This window comes from Podarcis erhardii (assembly GCF_964252035.2).
Source record: "Podarcis erhardii genome assembly, chromosome: 8".
NCBI classification, from domain to species: domain Eukaryota; kingdom Metazoa; phylum Chordata; class Lepidosauria; order Squamata; family Lacertidae; genus Podarcis; species Podarcis erhardii.
This window is the reverse complement of record NC_138499.1, coordinates 82,221,864-82,240,037: the sequence shown is the minus strand read 5'-3', so window position 1 is coordinate 82,240,037 and position 18,174 is coordinate 82,221,864. Positions and strand designations below refer to the sequence as shown.

Sequence of the window (18,174 nt, the reverse complement as noted above, 5' to 3'; positions counted from 1 at the left end):
AATGCATCAATTCCTGCAGGTATTTTTTTATTAAAGACCTGGGGAATAATGATGGAACTTAAGGAACTGCACTCTAACTTCTGTGGAGATAGTGCAGGGTAGGATTGTGCAATATATTGTCCAAAACTAGTTTGAAGTCCATACTGTGATATCGTTTTCATAATTTTAGACCTAGCAATATATCTTGAATTGTGTGTGTGTGTGTCTGTGCTATGCAAAAATCACAATGTGGGAAAAACCTTGAAGCTAGCCAATGCCTCTACAGCAGCACCATCCTTATTTCAAACATTGTGGTTAATAATAATAATAATAATAATAATAATAATAATAATAATATTTATACCCCGCCCATCTGGCTGGGTTTCCCCAGCCACTCTGGGTGGCTTACAGAACATATAAAAACATAGTAAAACATCAAACATTAAAAACTTCCCAATACAGGGAAGTTTTAGATGTCTTTAGATGTCTTCTAAAAGTATTGATATATCACAGTGTTTAGCTGGTAATATAAAAAGGTAAAGGGAACCCTGAAAATTAAGTCCAGTCGTGAACGACTCTGGGGTTGCGGCGCTCATCTTGCTTTACTGGCCGAGGGAGCTGACATTTGTCCGCAGATAGTTTTTCCAGGCCATGTGGCCAGCATGAGTAAGCTGCTTCTGGCGAAACCAGAGCAGCGCACAGAAATGCCGTTTACCTTCCCGCTGGAGCGGTACCTATTTATCTACTTACACTTTGACATGCTTTCAAACTGCAGGAGCTGGGACCGAGCAACGGGAGCTCACCCCGTTGCGGGGATTCGAACCACCAACCTTCCGATTGGCAAGCCCTAGGCTCAGTGGTTTAGACCACAGCGCCACCTGTGTCCCTTAGCTGGTAATACACTGTACTGCAATGTTGAAAACCAGATATTGCTCAGCTCTAGTGCAGGTCTTGGGCAAGGACTCTGAATGTGGGCATTGTAGTCAAATACTTTATCTATTGTTGTAAGCCACTTTGAGTACAGTATTTTAATAGAATAGTGGAGTATACATGCTACATCTAATCTCATTTAACTTTCTGTCCGAGAGCAGAGGTTGATAATGGTGGTATCATGGCTGCTGGCTGAAGTTCTTTTTGTTTGGCTGAATATTTGCTTATAGGATATTTCATCAGTGGGAACCAAGGGCAGGAGATGGTCTCCTGATAGCTAAGGAATAAGTCTCCAGCTTAGGGGATGAGATATCTCTCAGAGCTTAAAGAAAGTGATAACCCTCCAGCCGAGGAATGGGGACAGAGAAACAGCAAATACATGCATGCATACATACATACCAGCTGGAGTTTTAATTGTCTTAAATAAGGAAGGAGCCAAGAGTTTCTAGCTGGGAATAACTTAGAACAGTGAGTGCAGCTGCAAAGGGATGTAAGTTCCTTGCTGGTGATCTTCTACTTGCTGTAGGAATGCTTGTTTGCTTCCACTATGCTGTGCCACTATAATTGTAAACAAAACAAATATTACAAAGACACCATCAGTCTCCAGTGTCAGGTCTTGCTGAACTGACCTGCATTAAAAAAAAATTTAAAATACATCCACATTTGATATACTATAACCCAGCCCTAGACACATTTCTGCAAGGTGGCCTGTGAGGGCCTGGTCCCTTACAGATGGCCCAGGACCCCTATCTGCATATCTAACTTCCATTAAAGAAAAGAGTACATATGTACTCATTTTACACAGAGTTACAAGAGGAAATATGCAAGCAGTAATCTCCCAGTTGCCCTTTCAGAGAGGGATAGCTGCAATAGGGCTCTGGAGCTGGTTCTTGTTCTGAATCACTTTATTGACTGAACTCATTATCACATGCCTGTTTCATAACCTTCTCTTCCTTGACCCTTTCCTCCTTGTTTGCTTCCCCTCCACCAATGTCAGCAATGGCAAGTGAAAACTAAGGGCAAGAAATCTCAGTAAGGCCTACGCAATTTTGCGGCTGAACAGTGGCATCTCAGGTTACATACGCTTCAGGTTACAGACTCCGCTAACCCAGAAACAGTGCTTCAGGTTAAGAACTTTGCTTCAGGGTGAGAACAGAAATCGTGCTCCAGCAGCGCAGCGGCAGCAGGAGGCCCCATTAGCTAAAGTGGTGCTTCAGGTTAAGAACAGTTTCAGGTTAAGAACGGACCTCCGGAACGAATTAAGTACTTAACCCAAGGTACCACTGTATTCTCTGTTTAATTTGGGGAAATTGCCTCAAGGATGGATTAGGAACATAGCTGTCAACCTTCCCTTTCTTTGCGGGAAATTCCCTTATTCCAGCGCCGTTTCTCGCTGCTTCCCGCTGCTATCCCGCATTGTTAGATATCCCGTAGACTGTCCCCGGGACAGATGAGGCTGCTGATCCCTTATTTTTGAGGCTGCTGATCCCTTATTTTCAAATCTGAAAGTTGACAGCTATGGTTAGGAACACTGGCGAAGATGCATGCTGCGCTACCGGGGGCGGAGAGCAGGCGGGGGCATGGCTGGTGCCCCCCGGGGGCGTGACGCCACCAGCAGGGGTGTGGCGCGTGTTCTGGGGGTGTGGCGCCCAACGTGCAGGGGGGCACGGCATGCGTCGCTCCCTCTGCACCCCCGTTCCTCTGCCAGTGGTTAGGAAGGTGGTGTAGTGGGGTGGCAGCAAGAGCGTAGCCAGGAGGAGAAAAAGAAGCACCCTGCTTCTCTGCGTTGGACTGCTTGCAAATTATTCCTTACAAAACTTACTGCAACATGTCTATAGAGTGTGTCCCTGAGTTTTATTTTGCCCAGCGTGTCCCATATTTTGCCCAACCAAAGGTGGCGACCCTAGATGTAGTTAATGAGAAGCAATAGGATTCTGCAATAAAATGTTGCCGTATATTCTCTGTCCTAGTAGTAGGAGTGCTTGTGTTCAGGGTCTCAGCCAGCCATGCCACCCCCACCTCTTCCTGCCTCTCCTTTTCAGTTTCTCTTTGCCAAATGACTCTCAACACTTTGTGGCTACTAAAACATGCCCAGTCCTTCCTGAGCCATTATTTGAGGACAGGTGCCCTTGAGGGGTGGGGTATAAAAGGATTTTTGGTACTTTGGAAACCTCAAGATCCCCCTGAACCTGATAGAGAGCCTCCTGTTCTCAGGGCCCTATTTTCACTTCAGTCCTGTTTACATTCACCACTTGAGTTTGCTGTTAAAAGGAATGATATAAAAACATGATGAATCATGGGTCACACCGGGGGGGGGGGGACTTAGTGAGTGCCATATTACATCAGAAGCAGAAAGTCACTGAGTTTATGCAAATTTCTTTTACAAATGAATAACCATGATTAAGCCCTTTTCCTCCAAGAGGGCATAATGCTCAAGCAGGTTTAAACCTCAGAATCTCTCATTGTAGAAAAAGTACAATACTGTATTGTGCTGTGCTAAAGGACTGAATGGGGCATAACACCCAACTTGTCTTCTTCCCTTCTTTTCACTGCAGTAAAAGAAAGTAAAGGGACAAGTGCAAAAAAGGACAAGTGCAAAAAACGAGCCAAGGACAAGTTCTGTCTCAATGTGAAAATTGAAAATGGGTGATAAGCAGAGCTGGCCCACCCATGAGGCAAGGTGAGGGGACCACCTCAGGCAGCAGGGGTCCACAAGGGCAGAAGATCATGACATTGATCTTGATCTTCCCATGCCCCTTCTGCCCTGTCAGGAAAGGAGCTTTCATTTTGGGGTCTCCCTCAGGTGCCAAAAATGTATCAGGCTGACCCTAGTGATAAGAGTTCCCCTGGGCATGCACAGAACATTTTTCTCATTACACTCTAAAAACACATAGCTATTTGCTTCACATCTGGTGTTATGGGAAGCATGTGGTTTTCAGGTAGGTCGAATTGTGACATCACTAAGTAATTAAAGCCCCGGTTAATATACATTTATCCTCTACACATACAATTCTACCTCCCAACATCTTTTGCCTCTCAAACATCTCTTGAGAGAGGTTACACACAAATAACTTCTCCCTAGACGATTGGTGGCATATCATGTTACAAACAATTAAAATATGTACATTAGCATCACAAATGCCAAAGGCACGTTTTTACATTTCACATGTCTTCAATTTGTACTTTTTGTAGTCACATAGCAGACACACATGCTAACCTGTAAGGAATTTTAAAATTTTCTCTGTTAGTTGAAAACCTGTACTCCTTTATCCAAAGGAATTCAGAACGACGTATTTCCCACTTCTACATTATTGTAATTCCTCCACTGTTTAGAGACCTCTCAGTTATCTAACATGTAGGTGGGTGGAACATTTTTACTGCCTTTAATGAGGTTGTGGTTCTATGTGTTCAAAGTGCAAACACTGTTTTGTCAGATTATTGCTAGACTGGGAAAACACACTCTAACTTTGAATTAAATCAGTTAGTGCTTACCCTAGAACCTCCTTGATGAGCACTTGAACACCTGGGGTATAGAAGATAATTAAATTAATAAGTTAAGTAACTCTAAACATAATGGACATATATATATTGCTATTTCACATTGAATTAGGAATTAGAAATAATTTGACTGAGGGTAATTGTAAACACACAAAATATGTTTAAGGTTTAGTGTTATCACAAGTAGGACCTGCAACAAAATATTGCTGTGTAGAGTGCTCATATTCAACCTCCTCTCCCTCCCTTGCCCCCTCCTTCCTTCCCTCTCACTGGTGCTCCTCAGCAGCCGCCACCCGCTGGTCTAGCAAGGTGCAGGTCTGCCGCCATTTGGCCCCCTCTGCCACCCCGACTTGACCTCTCCCACCTCCCTCCTCAAGTCTCTTCCTACGCCAACATGGGCAAGAGGCTGGGGCTGGGGCTCAAGTCACCCGTGGGAGCCAGCCAGCTACCCCGGGGCCCTGCCCACCTTCATGAGTTGTGGGGGAGAACGGGGCAGGGTGATGAGGGAGGCCAAATGTGGGGAATCCCACTCCTCAAAGGTGGGGGGGGAGAGGTTTTGGAGTCATGAGAGCGTGTGTGCCCCCAATCCTCACCCACCCTGTCCTGTCCTTTATTTCGCCCAGCCTGCCCCATATTTTGCCCAACCAAAGGTGGCAAGCCTAGATGCAATTAATGGTAAGCAATAGGATTCTGCAATAAAATGTTGCCGTATATTCTCCGTCCTAGTAAGAGTGCTTGTGTTCAGGGTCTCAGCCAGCCATGACACCCCCACCTCTTCCTGCCTCTCCTTTTCAGTTTTTATTTGCCAAATGACTCACAACAGTTTGTGGCTACTAAAACATGCCCAGTCCTTCCCGAGCCATTATTTGAGGACAGATGCCCTTTAGAGGTGGGGTATAAAATGATTTTTGGTACTTTGGAAACCTCAAGATCCCCCTGAGCCTGATAGGGAGCCTCCTGTTCTCAGGGCCCTGTTTTCGCTGTCTACAATAAAAAAACATGATGAATCATGGGTCACACCAGGGAGAACTTAGTGAGTGCCATATTACATCAGAAGCAGAAAGTCACTTGCACTCCTTCCTAGAATGTATGAACTGACTTTTAATAAGCTCATTTAATAGGTCTCTGCTACAGAAGTAGTAACAGATTAGCAAGCTTCTGAAGGAGAAGATTAAAGGCTTAGCCAATTAAAGACTATAATAAAATAAATTTTCTTATTAGTGTACAGCATATTGTTTTAGTCACACAGCTGTCAAAATTGTTCTCAGTTAATTGTGGTAGACTTGCTATTTAGAATCTGAACATTTTAAAAAAACTGTTCCGTAGCATATTGACAATAACATTATTCTAAATCAACTGTATTTCATGTATGAATTTGACACTACCCAAATTCCTTAGATTATCTACAATAGATTATAGATTATCCCCACTACCTGCCATTGACCAAGCAAATTAGCAGCCCCTGTGATAGCTTTTAAATATACATCTTGAGAATTCTGATCAAAGGTCTCCTATGTAACTTGTATGTGTGCTAATGCATGTAAAAGGCTTTAAACACACTAAATTTGCTATAGAAAGTCTAATTAATTTATTACATGGCCTCTATGCTTTCAGCAGACTAGAATTCTGTGGGTCAAGAGTAGACAACATGGTGCCCTCCAGATATTCCTTGACTACAGCTCCTCTCATCCTTGGCCTTGGGCCGTGCTAGGGGCTGATGGGAAATGTAGTCCAACAAACATCTGGAGGGCATCCTATGGATTCTCCCCAATTGTGGCGACTAAGGAGCTAATTTCACCAGTGTCTCTCATGTTTATTTGTCGTGCATAAAGTACTAGCAGCACTTACAGGACATATTTCTGAAAGAGGAAAGAAACAACGGTGGAACTATGGTTTGCTAAAATAAAGCAAATGATAGACAAATTCACCAGTGAGCACTGAAAGATCAGTGTTAATGTAGTACAGTTTCTGTTCCTTAAATATGAAGAAGACAATACTTTGGGAGGAAAATGTGCCTAGAATGGGAGTCTTAAATGTATGTTGCACAAACTGAAATATAAATTAACTCCGTGGACCCCCTAGCCACTTTCAGTCTGTACTATTTATCTATCTTCCATGCCTTCTCTTTGTCGCTTTCTCTTAAATCTTCCACATCTCTTTTACTTTTCCCCTCCCAGTCTCTATAAGATGGCCATGGTGCCATTTGTGTGACCTACTTAGGTCAGGTCACAGCTCATGGTCTGAAGATGAATGTGTTAAGGTATTACCTTGATTACACTAATCTTAAAAATAGTATAATAAATAATCCGCAATAGCTGCCATATAGGTGTCATCACCACAATTCATTACAGTATTGCATTTCTGCAGCAAATGACAATGCTAATCTGGCATGGTTTGATTATGCCTGTCTACAATCTCTTCCCTAAAAGTTTTGCTATGACTTCTTATATGTGCAGGAAGGTGGACTTAAGAAGGGTTAAGTGAATAACCATAATTTTTGTTCCCTAAAAGAGACGAGCAGATAATATTGTCATTATAACTCATTGCACTTTCAGGGCAGTCAATTATGGGTTTGGCTGCAAGTCCTAAGAGGAGTAGAACATTTGATTTAAAACTTAAATATAGCTGAATTACATGGTAATGGTGACTGTAATGTAAGAGTGACAAAGCCAGCTCAACAACCCAACATGATCACCACAGTAACATCTAACTTCAATAAAAGGGAATTGCCATAAAACTAAAATACCAGTTAGAGGTAAATTATAAGGTAGACTTGCAAACATCATATACACACAAACACCAGAAGACTTTAAAACATCATGATATAGTCTGAAAATGTATTCCTGAAAAAAAGGAAAAAAGCTGAGCTGTTGTTCCAAATAAGTATTGAAAGAATACACCCTTTAAGAATAATTGATTAGCCAGAGCCATTTGTTAAGGAGATGCTCATATGCAGAAGCTTTGGCGATGCCAAACCTGAAACGAAGCCAGGATGCAAAAACCTGAAGCTACCTTTCAGAAAAATACCGTAGTCTAGGGCCAAAACCCCTACTTGCCCCCAAAGCCTCATGCACAATAATTTTGCACATATGCTGCTGGAATTTTCAGAAGCAGAAGCCAGCTTGCAGGGGCAGGGAAGCAACATTAGGAACATGAAGAACAGCTGAGCCATCCCTTTGTCCCTGAAGTGTTTATTGCAGGGAGGGACTGGGGCACAGAAAAAACCTTCTGAGCCCAGGTTTTTTTGCGGACCCTAGTTAAGACTGCTGCCAGTCTCCGCTAAGATTAGCATTTATTTATAATATTCACAGCCTGCATATGTATTTTGTGGACAGCCTCTCTACTAAGTTTTGTAAGGGGGTTCTCAAGGTGCTCCTTCTTCAACAAGACTTGTGTGTGACACAAACTTAATTATGCCTCCTTCTTCCCAGAGTCCTCTTTTGCTGCTAGATGATCTGCCCTTTTACTTACCTATGCCCTTTTACTTTCCCATATCTATGGGTTTACCCTCCAAATTTCACAGTGCTTCTTAAATATCACCATACACAGCCCTTTAAAAAATATTGCAGGGGAGTGGAAGAGGGATGACAAGGGAACAGAGAGTCCTCCTTCCCCCTGAATTCCTTGCTTGTTTGCACCGTATAACACCACAGTTAGAGTTTTTGAGAATATCCAATAGGCCTTGTACATTCTCATAGCTAATACTACCATCCTATATACACTTACTTTGGTGTACCTAGCTTACCTCTGAGTAGACATTTGTGAGATTACAGTGTTAATATAAATGTAAAAGAGTCAATGTCTGATAAGCCCTCTGCTACTAAAATTATATGGAAGTTGGAGGCAAGAAAAAGATTCCCTTCTAGATTCTTATGCCAGAAAGAATTGCCCTGATAATATTTTAAAAAGTATATATAAGTTCTTTCAGTTTTATCTATTTAACTCCTCCCCAAACCCAAACACACCCTGAGATAGGCAGCAGACTGGGGACAGCTGGGAGGGGACATCTGCCCCCCCCCCAATGGCACTCCTTTTGCCACCTCCCGTGCTTGTCACCTGCAGCTGCTTCCTGGAAAGTGTGGCAAAATATCTCAGGCTGGCTCTGCCCTGAGTTGCTCTCTCCTTTTTCCAGTCTAACTGTTCTCTGCATCACCTTAGGTGTAGGTGTTGCAATGAGTCAAATGGGAACAGTATGTGGGATTCAGGCTACAAGCTGAACCTTCCACCAAGAAATAAACCTTTCTGGACTGCAATGGTAGTCTGGTCAGACAGGTTTGAAGCGAGAGGTGAGTGCCCTTACCTGACTGGTTGGGACAGATGCAAGGAAGAGATATGATGCACCTCTTTCTATTAGAAGAACAATTCAGGTTGTCTCTCAAACCTATCCCCATAGCTTACATCCACATTTCCCTTCCAAGTGCTTTCACATGGCTCTGTCCGCTCTGCCTCCAACTGTCACCATCTGCCATCCTTCTAAACCTTATTTTATTTTTACATTTGTCTATATCAGGGAAGCTGTACACCGGCTCCCTCGGCCAATAAAGCGAGATGAGTGCCGGAACCCCAGAATCGGCCACGACTGGACCTAATGGTCAGGGGTCCCTTTACCTTTACTATATCAGGGCAGTGTACAAAATATAAATCATACAACACTGATAACAGCTGGCATGCAGTTAGAATGACAATTCACCACCACTCTTGTAGCAACGAATTCTACACTAAAGGGGCCACACCACTTCTCTCTACCCCTAAGGCTATGTACAATTTCCACTACCATTCTCTGATTTCCCTGCTCTCTCTGTGCGTAAGCTCACTGCTGCAGAAGAATATGTATGCAGCAAGCCTTCTGTGGAGAGTGGCAAGTAGGAGTTGAACCTGGAGTAAAAGACAGGCTGCTGAGAGATGCTGGTTACTGAGAAGATGGAGAATATTGAGTGAGAAACAAGGAGGGGAGAAAGTTCCACACAAAATCATCTGGGACTGTAAAAAGCAACTTATTGGCTGGAGGAGAAATGAGTAGCATTCGTCCTGAAGGTTCACGTTATGTGCCTTCTCGGAAGCAGCAGTTGTATAAAGCATTCCTGTATCAAGCTCTGAGCAACATGTGCAGATTCCACAGTGCAAACCACGAATGAAAAAACTGCTGCTGGTATCATTATCTTAACTTGGAGCACTTGAAAATGTTCCAGCAGCCAAGTCAGTTTTAGAAGGGCTGTTGTTTTATGTTTAAAGATTATGGCTCTCATTGTGTACTCTCCCGCCCACTTTTCTGTGTAACAGGACATCTGACCTTCACTCAGTTATTGAGACTGTATCTCTTAAAAAGAAACAGATATAAATAAACCTTCAGTTGCAGCAACCCTAAAAGCTATTGAGTCTTATCACCTATGTGCTACTTGCTAGCTTCTGTTTTAACCCTTCCACTCTCTGGTAAGGCAGTGGAGTTGATCCTCACTATTATTTCTTGCTGGCCGTCACACACAACTGTGCTATTATGTTAAGGGTACTGTATTTGTCGCCTTCCTATGGCTTATGGGATTCCATAATCTTTATGTTTTGCTGCCCTAAGATTTATGGGTATAGAGCGGTATACAAATTTAATATTTAATAATTTAATAATAATAAATAACCTGTTTGCTTTCTTGTACTTTTGAAAGCCACAGTTATCTTCTAGTCTCTATTTGTATTGTGGAACTGATGCTTATCATTGCTGTTTTCTTGCTGATATTTTAATTGCCCTGTAAGTATTTTATTGATACGGATTTCCTTGTTGTCTGGAAACAGCTTTGAAGTCATATCTGGCAGAAAGCACCATATAAAAACATCAAACAAGCAAATACTGTGGAACAATTGCATGGTGACAAGCTCTGCATGCGCGCGCGGGGGGGGGGGGCTTAGCCACAGAAAAGCCACAATGAAAAACCTACTACCAGCTTCTTACATTTCTGGGAGGATGCTGTGTCACTGGGTTTTACAGATCACCTTTAGCATCAGTAACATCTCTGTCCTGAGATAATTGCCGTTAGCTGCTACATCCATGAAAAATATGAGCATCTCTGATCTGTGACTTTTGACGGCTAGTCCCAGTTATTATTTCTAATGAGGGGGGAGAGATGCACCCCATATGGTCCAAAATGCTTGTATCCTTTGCTGCTTTTGATGCCCCACATACAAAACCCTCTCACATTCAGAGCAAGCTTGGGCTTGCTCTCCTGGGTGTTGAATCAAGTCAAGGTGTGCATGTGTGTGTTTGTAGGGGTGAGTGTGTTTTGAATCAAATAAAGGGGGTGTTGAATAAACTCAAGGGCTGTGTGTGTGTGTGTGTGTGTGTGTGTTGAATCGAGTCAAGGTGTGTGTGTATTTGTAGGGGGGGTGTTTAATCAAATAAAGGGGTGGGGGGATGTGGAATATACTCAAAGGCTGTGTGTGTGTGTTGAATCAAGCCAAGGGGTGTGTGTGTGTGTGTGTGTGTGTATTTGTTGGGGGGTGTTTAATCAAATAAAGGGTTGGGGGTGTTGAATAAACTCAAGGGCTCTCTGTGTGTGTTTGTGGGTGTTGAATCAAGTCAAGGTATGTGTGTATGGGGGTGTTGAATCAAATAAAGGGGGGACGTTGAATAAACTCAAGGGCTGTGTGTGTGTTGAATCAAGTCAAGGTGTGTGTGTATTTGTGTTTGTAGGGGGGTGTTGAATCAAATGAAGGGGTGGGGGTGTTGAATAAATTAAAGGGCTCTGTGTTTGTGTGTGTTGAAACAAGCCAGAGGATGTGTGTTTTTGTGTGTGGGCCAGCAAAGGGGTGTTGAATTGAAGCTCTAGGGCTCTTGGGGCAGCCCTGGGCTCCCTCTGCCCCTCGCCGACGCCGCCTTCAACAAAGAGCAGCTGAGGCGGGAAGCGCCTCTCTTCCCGCCTTTCCCCTCTGAGGCAAAGGCTCCCCTCACGTGAGGCGCGGCTCCTGCCTGGCAGCGGAGGAGCTCCCGGAGGCCGCAACGGCAGCGCCGGCGCTTGAGGGGGCCGGCCGAGGAAAGAGAGGCGGAGGTGTGGGGGGAAAGAGCCGCAAACTCTTCCCGCCGCCGCGGCTGTTAACGCGGGTGGGCGGGGAAGGAGGGCGGCGGCTGCCGTGTGAGGCTCGGCACGGCGGGACCCGGCCGGGGAGCGAGTTGCCATGCCCACCAACTTCACGGTGGTGCCCGTGGAGGCGCCCGGGGGCGGCGGCGGCGGCGGCGAAGAGGGCCCCGGCGCCCAAGCGGGGCAGCATCCGGAGCCCGCGGCGGAGGAGCCGGGCGGGGGCACCCTCGGGCGGCCGCAAGAAGCGCCCCTCGAGAATGGCCGCGTGGAGCCCGGGAGCCGAGGCGAGTGGTCGCGCGTGGGTCTCGGGCTGTGTGTGGGGGGCTCTCATTGCTGTGTATCCCCCCCTCACACGCGTGTAGGTGGCATATGCGTGTTACAAGGAGGTGAAATGAAGGGGGGGGGTCGTGTGTATGTCCAGGGGAAGGGGCACTTCCCTCCCCCCTCAGGACATTTTGGGCTTTTTTTACCTCCTGTGGGCGCAGGTGGATCTAAGGGGGAAGAGGCAGCAAACTTCGGTTTCTCCCACACTCCCGGAAGGAACTGGAGGAATCTGGGTGTCAACTACGAACCCAGGTTTAGTGTATCCATTATTTTTCTTTTTTGGGGGGGTGGGGACGGCTACCAAACGTGGGGTGGGCGCTGCAAAACTTTGGAAAGTACCCCAAACTTCGTGGCTTGTAGTTAACGAAACTAGGAACTGTGGGGGGCGAGCGGGGGGGGGGAGCTTGGTTTTGTTCATTTTTTATTCTTGATTTCCCAGCACGTGTGCATGCAGGTAAGTCGTGGAGAACTCGCACAGATCATAATGCTCCGGGGAACCTGCGAGTCTGCCCCGCAGGTTGTCTTAGCGAAAGTTCCGCCGTGGGGATTTGCAACTCCCATTGTTTGCTCTCGCCGGTCCCACAGGTGGCCTTTCCCTCTCCTGGCAGCGGATGGAAACGAGGAGGAGCCTCGCCAAGCCTGGGCGTTTCCGGCGTTTGCTTTGGTCAAAACGAGCCACGGTATTGTGCATTTTCTCTGGAAAGCGAAGCCCAATTTCTTATAGCTCCACCTCCGTAAGCATGTTTCTTAAGGGAATTTTTAGAGGGAGCACTATCAGTTAACAGTTGGGAAAGGTTAGGAAGCAGAAAGCAGAGTTTAAAAAAAAAATGGGGAGAAGTTAGAGGAGTATTGTTGTTGTTGTTTAGTCGTTTAGTCGTGTCCGACTCTTCGTGACCCCAGGGACCAGAGCACGCCAGACACTCCTGTCTTCCACTGCCTCCCGCAGTTTGGTCAAACTCATCCTAGTAGCTTCGAGAACACTATCCAACCATCTCGTCCTCTGTCGTCCCCTTCTCCTTGTGCCCTCCATCTTTCCCAATTCCAGGGAGTCTTCTCTTCTCATGAGGTGGCCAAAGTATTGGAGCCTCAGCTTCAGGATCTGTCCTTCCAGTGAGCACTCAGGGCTGATTTCCTTAAGAATGGATAGGTTTGATCTTCTTGCTGTCCATGGGACTCTCAAGAGTCTCCTCCAGCACCATAATTCAAAAGCATCCATTCTTTGCCGATCAGCCTTCTTTATGGTCCAGCTCTCACTTCCATACATCACTACTGGGAAAACCATAGCTTTTACTATATGGACTCCTATAGAGGAGTATAGGCAAGGTAAATCGGTATGTTTCTGGAGTGTACCATGTCAGGTTGCAGTGGGAAAGAGGTGCTGTTTTTTAATACTCCCATATGCAAAAGACATATTTACATATGGCATCCGTCTGACTCAAGTTAGTGGAGAAGGAGTGTGCCTTTGTGGGTGAAGCTAAACAATTGGGAGACTTGCAGCACCTGCTGTGGCTCTAGAGACGGATATGGGAGAGACATGTTTTGTTTCAGCTGGGGCAAATGAAGGCGTCCGGTTGTGCTGCTTCAGGTGCACCATGGCATTTCCTCTCTCTGCGCTCATCCCAGTGGTCATTTCTCCTCTGGTTACTGCTCTGGATACACGACCTGACTGTGTGCAGGCACTGCTGTCATCGGCAAGGGATTCCCACATGGCAGGGTTAATGTTGCCAGCCTTCATGTCATGTTTGCAGACATCTTTGTAACATAGAGTTGGTCTGCAAACAGGCCTGGTGCTTGGATGCAGAAAGGCTTCTCCCTGATATGCTACTTCAGGGAGCTTTTTCCTTTTGAGGAAAACCTTGTGGGAATGTTCCAAAATAGACCCTCACCTGCAGTCTTAAGTAGTATTGTGTAGAATGTATTCCACTCTATCATTTATGTAGACAACTGTATATATGTTGTGGAATGTGGTGGTAGGGTCTTGAGGGGTATACCCCTTCATAATTTTTGAACGATTCCCTGTATTTAAAAATAGCTCATTGCAAGTAGAAAACTAGCACTTCAGGGGGAAAGGTTCTAGCCCAGTCTCATCTGTGCTGTGCTAGTTTTCTTCTTCTATATAGTTTTAAAATGTGATTCCCCAATTCTAGTGTGAAGTGGTGCAGTCCATTCTACTGTTTCATTTCCAATACTTCTACATGCTTAAATTCAGCCTGAACAAATGACTGAGGCTGCATACACATACTTTAAATTCAGCCTGAACAAATGACTGAGGCTGCATACACATACTTTAAAGAGGAGGAGAAGGAGGAGTTTGGATTTGATATCCCACTCTATCACTACCCAAAGGAGTCTCAAAGCGGCTAACAATCTCCTTTCTCTTCCTCCCCCACAACAAACACTCTGTGAGGTGAGTGAGGCTGAGAGACTTCAGAGAAGTGTGACTAGCCCAAGGTCACCCAGCAGCTGCATGTGGAGGAGTGGGGAAGCGAACCCAGTTCACCAGATTATGAGTCCACCATTCTTAACCACTACACCACACTGGCTCTGGTGTAAAAGCACATTTGAAGCACATTGCCTCCTAAAAAAATTCTGGGCACTGTAGTTTACCTGCCACAGATTTACAATGACCAGCAACCTTCAATGGACTGCAGTGCCCATAATTATTGCTGGGGGTGTGTGCTTCAAAGTATAGAGTGTATGCAGCTTGAGTTGATGCTTAGTGTGGCTGAAGAGGAATCAACAGGTGTCCTGAAGACAAGGGAACTGAATAGCATAGGTGCAGAAAAAGCTGAGGGGAAAAGAGTGGAGAAGTTTGAAAGAAACACCCATGCAAGTCTAGAAAAAATATTTACCTAACTTTCTCCAAAAGGACAAAGTGAGAGAATAGACAAAAATAAGAGGAATAGGATTGGATATGAAGTGGTTTGAACAATTGGCCTAAAAGTAATGTGGAAAGGCAATATGTTCACAAAAATTTGGGATGGAGCTAGGTATGGCATCTGCTGAAGGCAATTATTGTACCATATGACTCACCCTATTGCATTAGATTGCAGCAGTACCTTCCTGGTGCTTCCACTTTGACTACACATACTTGAAGTAAAGGTAAAGGTAAAGGTACCCCTGCCCATACGGGCCAGTCGTGTCCGACTCTAGGGTTGTGCGCCCATCTCACTTAAGAGGCCGAGGGCCAGCGCTGTCCGGAGACACTTCCGGGTCACGTGGCCAGTGTGACGAAGCTGCTCTGGCGAGCCGGCACCAGTGCAGCACACGGAAACGCCGTTTACCTTCCCGCTATAAAGCGGTACCTATTAATCTACTTGCACTTAAGAGTGCTTTTGAACTGCTAGGTGGGCAGGAGCTGGGACCGAACGACGGGAGCTCACCCCGCCGCGGGGATTCGAACCGCCGACCATACGATCGGCAGGTCCTAGGTGCTGAGGATTTACCCACAGCGCCACCATATACTTGAAGTATATGTGAATAATTCTGGTATGCTTGCCAGCTGATTCTTTTGTAGTTTTGTTGGTTGATCATTCTTCAGAGTGAGCCTAACATAAAGAGATAGCTGGAGAATTCTCCTGACTGTTTTAAGGAGATAGCTGGAGAATTCTCTTGACTGTTTTAAGGAGATAATCTTGGAACCTAGATAAGATGACATCCTCCAGCAGATGGGAGAGGGCAGATGGGTGTGACAAACAGCAGCTGGTAGTTTGGGAAAGGGAGAAGAAGAGATATTTGAGTTTTCTGAGCACACCTTGTGAATGCAGGGCATCACTCTGAAGTTCTGATGTGATTCTGCTGTCTTTCTGGAGTGTTGTGTTGCCAGTATATGCCGTGCTTCTATATTTGTAAATATTATGTACACCAGAAGGGGCCAGAGTGCACTCGTCCAAAGTACAGTGGAACCTTGGTAGTCAAATGCCTTTGTTGTTGAACAAATCGACTGCTGAACGCTGCAAACCTGGAAGTGAGTGTTCTGATTTGCGAACGTCTGACGCGGCTTCTGATTGAGTGCAGGAGGCGCCTGCAGCCAATTGGAAGCCACGCCTTGGTTTTCGAACCTTTCTGGGAGTTAAACGGACTCCTGGAACGGATTAAGTTCGACAACCAAGGTACCACTGTATTTTAAAAAAACCTGACATTGCTGTTCCTGAGGGAATTGGGGAGTGTATAACAATACCTTGGTGCAATCTTATGCCTGTTTCCCTGAGGAATCCTGAGGAAACATGTATAAGATTCCACTGTAAGTATTTATATCAAAGGATTTCATATTCACCTCAACCATTCTTACAGCAGCTCTTTCAGGGATTGTGAAGAACACTGAAGGAATTTGTAGCAGCATTAAAATAACAAATGCAGTTCAGTGTAAGAAAGTGTGAAGGGATGCACATTGGAGAAGAAAATCCTAACTTAACAAATACCCTAATGGGGTCTGAACTAGAAGCGACTGACCAGGATACAAGACCTCAGGGTCATGATGGATAACTTGATGAAAATGTTGACCCAGTGTGTTACAGCTGTGAAAATGTTAATTCTATGTTGGGGATCATTAGGAAAAGGATTGAAAAGGTATGATGGGATTTGTCAGCTTGAGTGCCTGCCTCTTTCCTTTTATTTAATTCCTGTTACTTGAGCTTACTTCTGGTATTGGAGGAGAAAAGCCCCTGAGAAGACAGACTGTGAGAAGGAAAGTTAGGGTGAGGGGAGATTTTAGCACCCTCAACCCGCACTCCATTTGTTCTGAAAACTGTCCAGTTTAATCAAATGGAGATGTTACTGTCATGTCTGGTTTGGCTTTGAATCTATTGCAGAATGCCACCAATGTTAACAGGAAATTGCAGAGATCAGGGAGAGTCTGATCTTTTTGCAATGATAACAATCAGTGGTTGGTTGTTTATTCAGTATTCTCACTCAGATTCTGTTTAGGTCACTGCTGCTTGTGTCTTTTATATCTCTTCCTTCCTTCCTTGTAATCTTTCCTCTGTTTATCTTTCCCCTTGTCTTTGTTCCTTTTTCTTTTGTGTTTCCTACCTGCAAGAATTCCCATCTCCCTGTGGGTTCTAGGCTCATTCTTTTTTCTGTTCTCCACTATCAGAACTTAGTTAGCTAGCAGTGAAGTGCTTTAATTAAAATTTATAGATGAAATTTTCAACTACAGTGATATAAAGATACTATTTTATGACATTTTTGTTGGCCCTAATAAAGGCATCACCTGATTGTGAAATACACATAGAGGTCATTTTTGAACAGTCCTGACACCTGTGGCTTTTGCTTGGTTTATATCAGGACTATTCTGTTTTTGATTTTTTTTTGGGGGGGGAGTTTAGAATATTTGTAATCTGAATATGTTCTCAGGATTATTCAAAATATACAAGGCCTACAGGTTTAGAGACTCCTCTGAAAGAACTGGAGTGGAGTGGAGGTAGAAATAAACACATCAGCAAACTTAAGTTGGCAATTCCACACACCGCTGTCTCTTAAGAAGAAGAAAAAGGTTGGATAGAAAGTGGGAAACGATCCTTTCTCATCATCAGAATGTTTGTTTTATTAATTAATGTTATTAATTTGAGTCTTCCTCATATGTAGAACGCCAACTCAGAGTTTGTGATGGGTTTTAGAAGTTGTTGGAGTGCTCCCATCCCATTATTGTAAGAAGTGCAACACGCAAGGCAGGCAGGGGGAGGGGAAAACATTAGCCCTGCATTTGCAAGCAAAATTGCAGATGTTTGCAAACTTCTGTGCTGAAAATGTAGAAGAGAAATTGGCATTACTTTTCATCTGTATTGGGGGATGTTATATGATAATTGCAATTATAATTCTATATGCTACATACTGAAAGGAAAGAGAAAACCCCAGAATTGAGAGCTGGGAAAAATAAATACAAATATGCAATTGTTGATGTAAATCAGGGGTCAGCAAGGTTTATCTTGCCTGGGCTGGATTGGTCCCATGCAGATCCCTCCGTGGGTCAGATTGCATGCGCACGTGAGCGCCCGTGATTTTTGGTGTCTGTACGTGCGCAGACATGATTTTTGGCATCTACAAGTGCACAGTCGTGATTTTCGGCTTCTGCATCTGCACAGACATGATTTTCGACGTCTGCACATGTGCAGACACCATTTTTGGCACTGTGGAAGCGAGTCCCCACGCTGCGCTGCACCGGTTTTTCAATGTTCTAAATAGGTTTTAATTTTATTTTTAGTTGTGCTTTTTAATCACAGAAATGTGTCATCTTTGGGAGGAATGGTAGTATATAAATCTAATAAATAAATACCTGTAAATATTACCCAAAATCCATCAAAGAAGCCCACTGATTTCATTCAAATTCTGCTGGATTTCTGCCACTATCATTACAGTTCGATTGGTTATGTGTATTTAA

The 18,174-nt window shown here is 44.6% G+C and overlaps 2 protein-coding genes and 1 long non-coding RNA gene across 10 annotated transcripts in view; 2 read left to right on the top strand and 1 right to left on the bottom strand.

Moving 5' to 3' along the window:
• Positions 1–18,174, bottom strand: part of MAJIN (membrane anchored junction protein) — a 267,643-nt gene that overhangs the window by 30,629 nt on the left and 218,840 nt on the right. The window contains exon 1 of one of the 6 annotated variants that reach the window (XM_081872827.1): positions 1,309–1,402. The exons of the other annotated variants lie outside the window; for them this stretch is intronic. The gene's annotated coding sequence lies outside the window, so the exon portion shown is untranslated. Of the gene's footprint in view, positions 1–1,308; positions 1,403–18,174 lie in introns of those variants that run through there. 6 annotated transcript variants of the gene reach the window in all.
• Positions 1,993–11,085, top strand: LOC309347962. The gene is made up of 3 exons (XR_014159083.1): positions 1,993–4,437; positions 10,420–10,977; positions 11,063–11,085. It is a non-coding gene; the product is annotated as an uncharacterized lncRNA (long non-coding RNA).
• SLC12A7 (solute carrier family 12 member 7) overlaps positions 11,532–18,174 on the top strand; it is a 99,845-nt gene continuing 93,202 nt past the window's right edge. For 2 of the 3 annotated variants that reach the window (XM_081872610.1, XM_081872608.1), the window contains exon 1: positions 12,265–12,475. In XM_081872610.1, the coding sequence (XP_081728736.1) occupies positions 12,280–12,475 (196 nt within the window). In that variant the 5' untranslated portion in view covers positions 12,265–12,279. Of the gene's footprint in view, positions 11,756–12,264; positions 12,476–18,174 lie in introns of those variants that run through there. The other variant, XM_081872609.1, reaches the window with a different exon arrangement.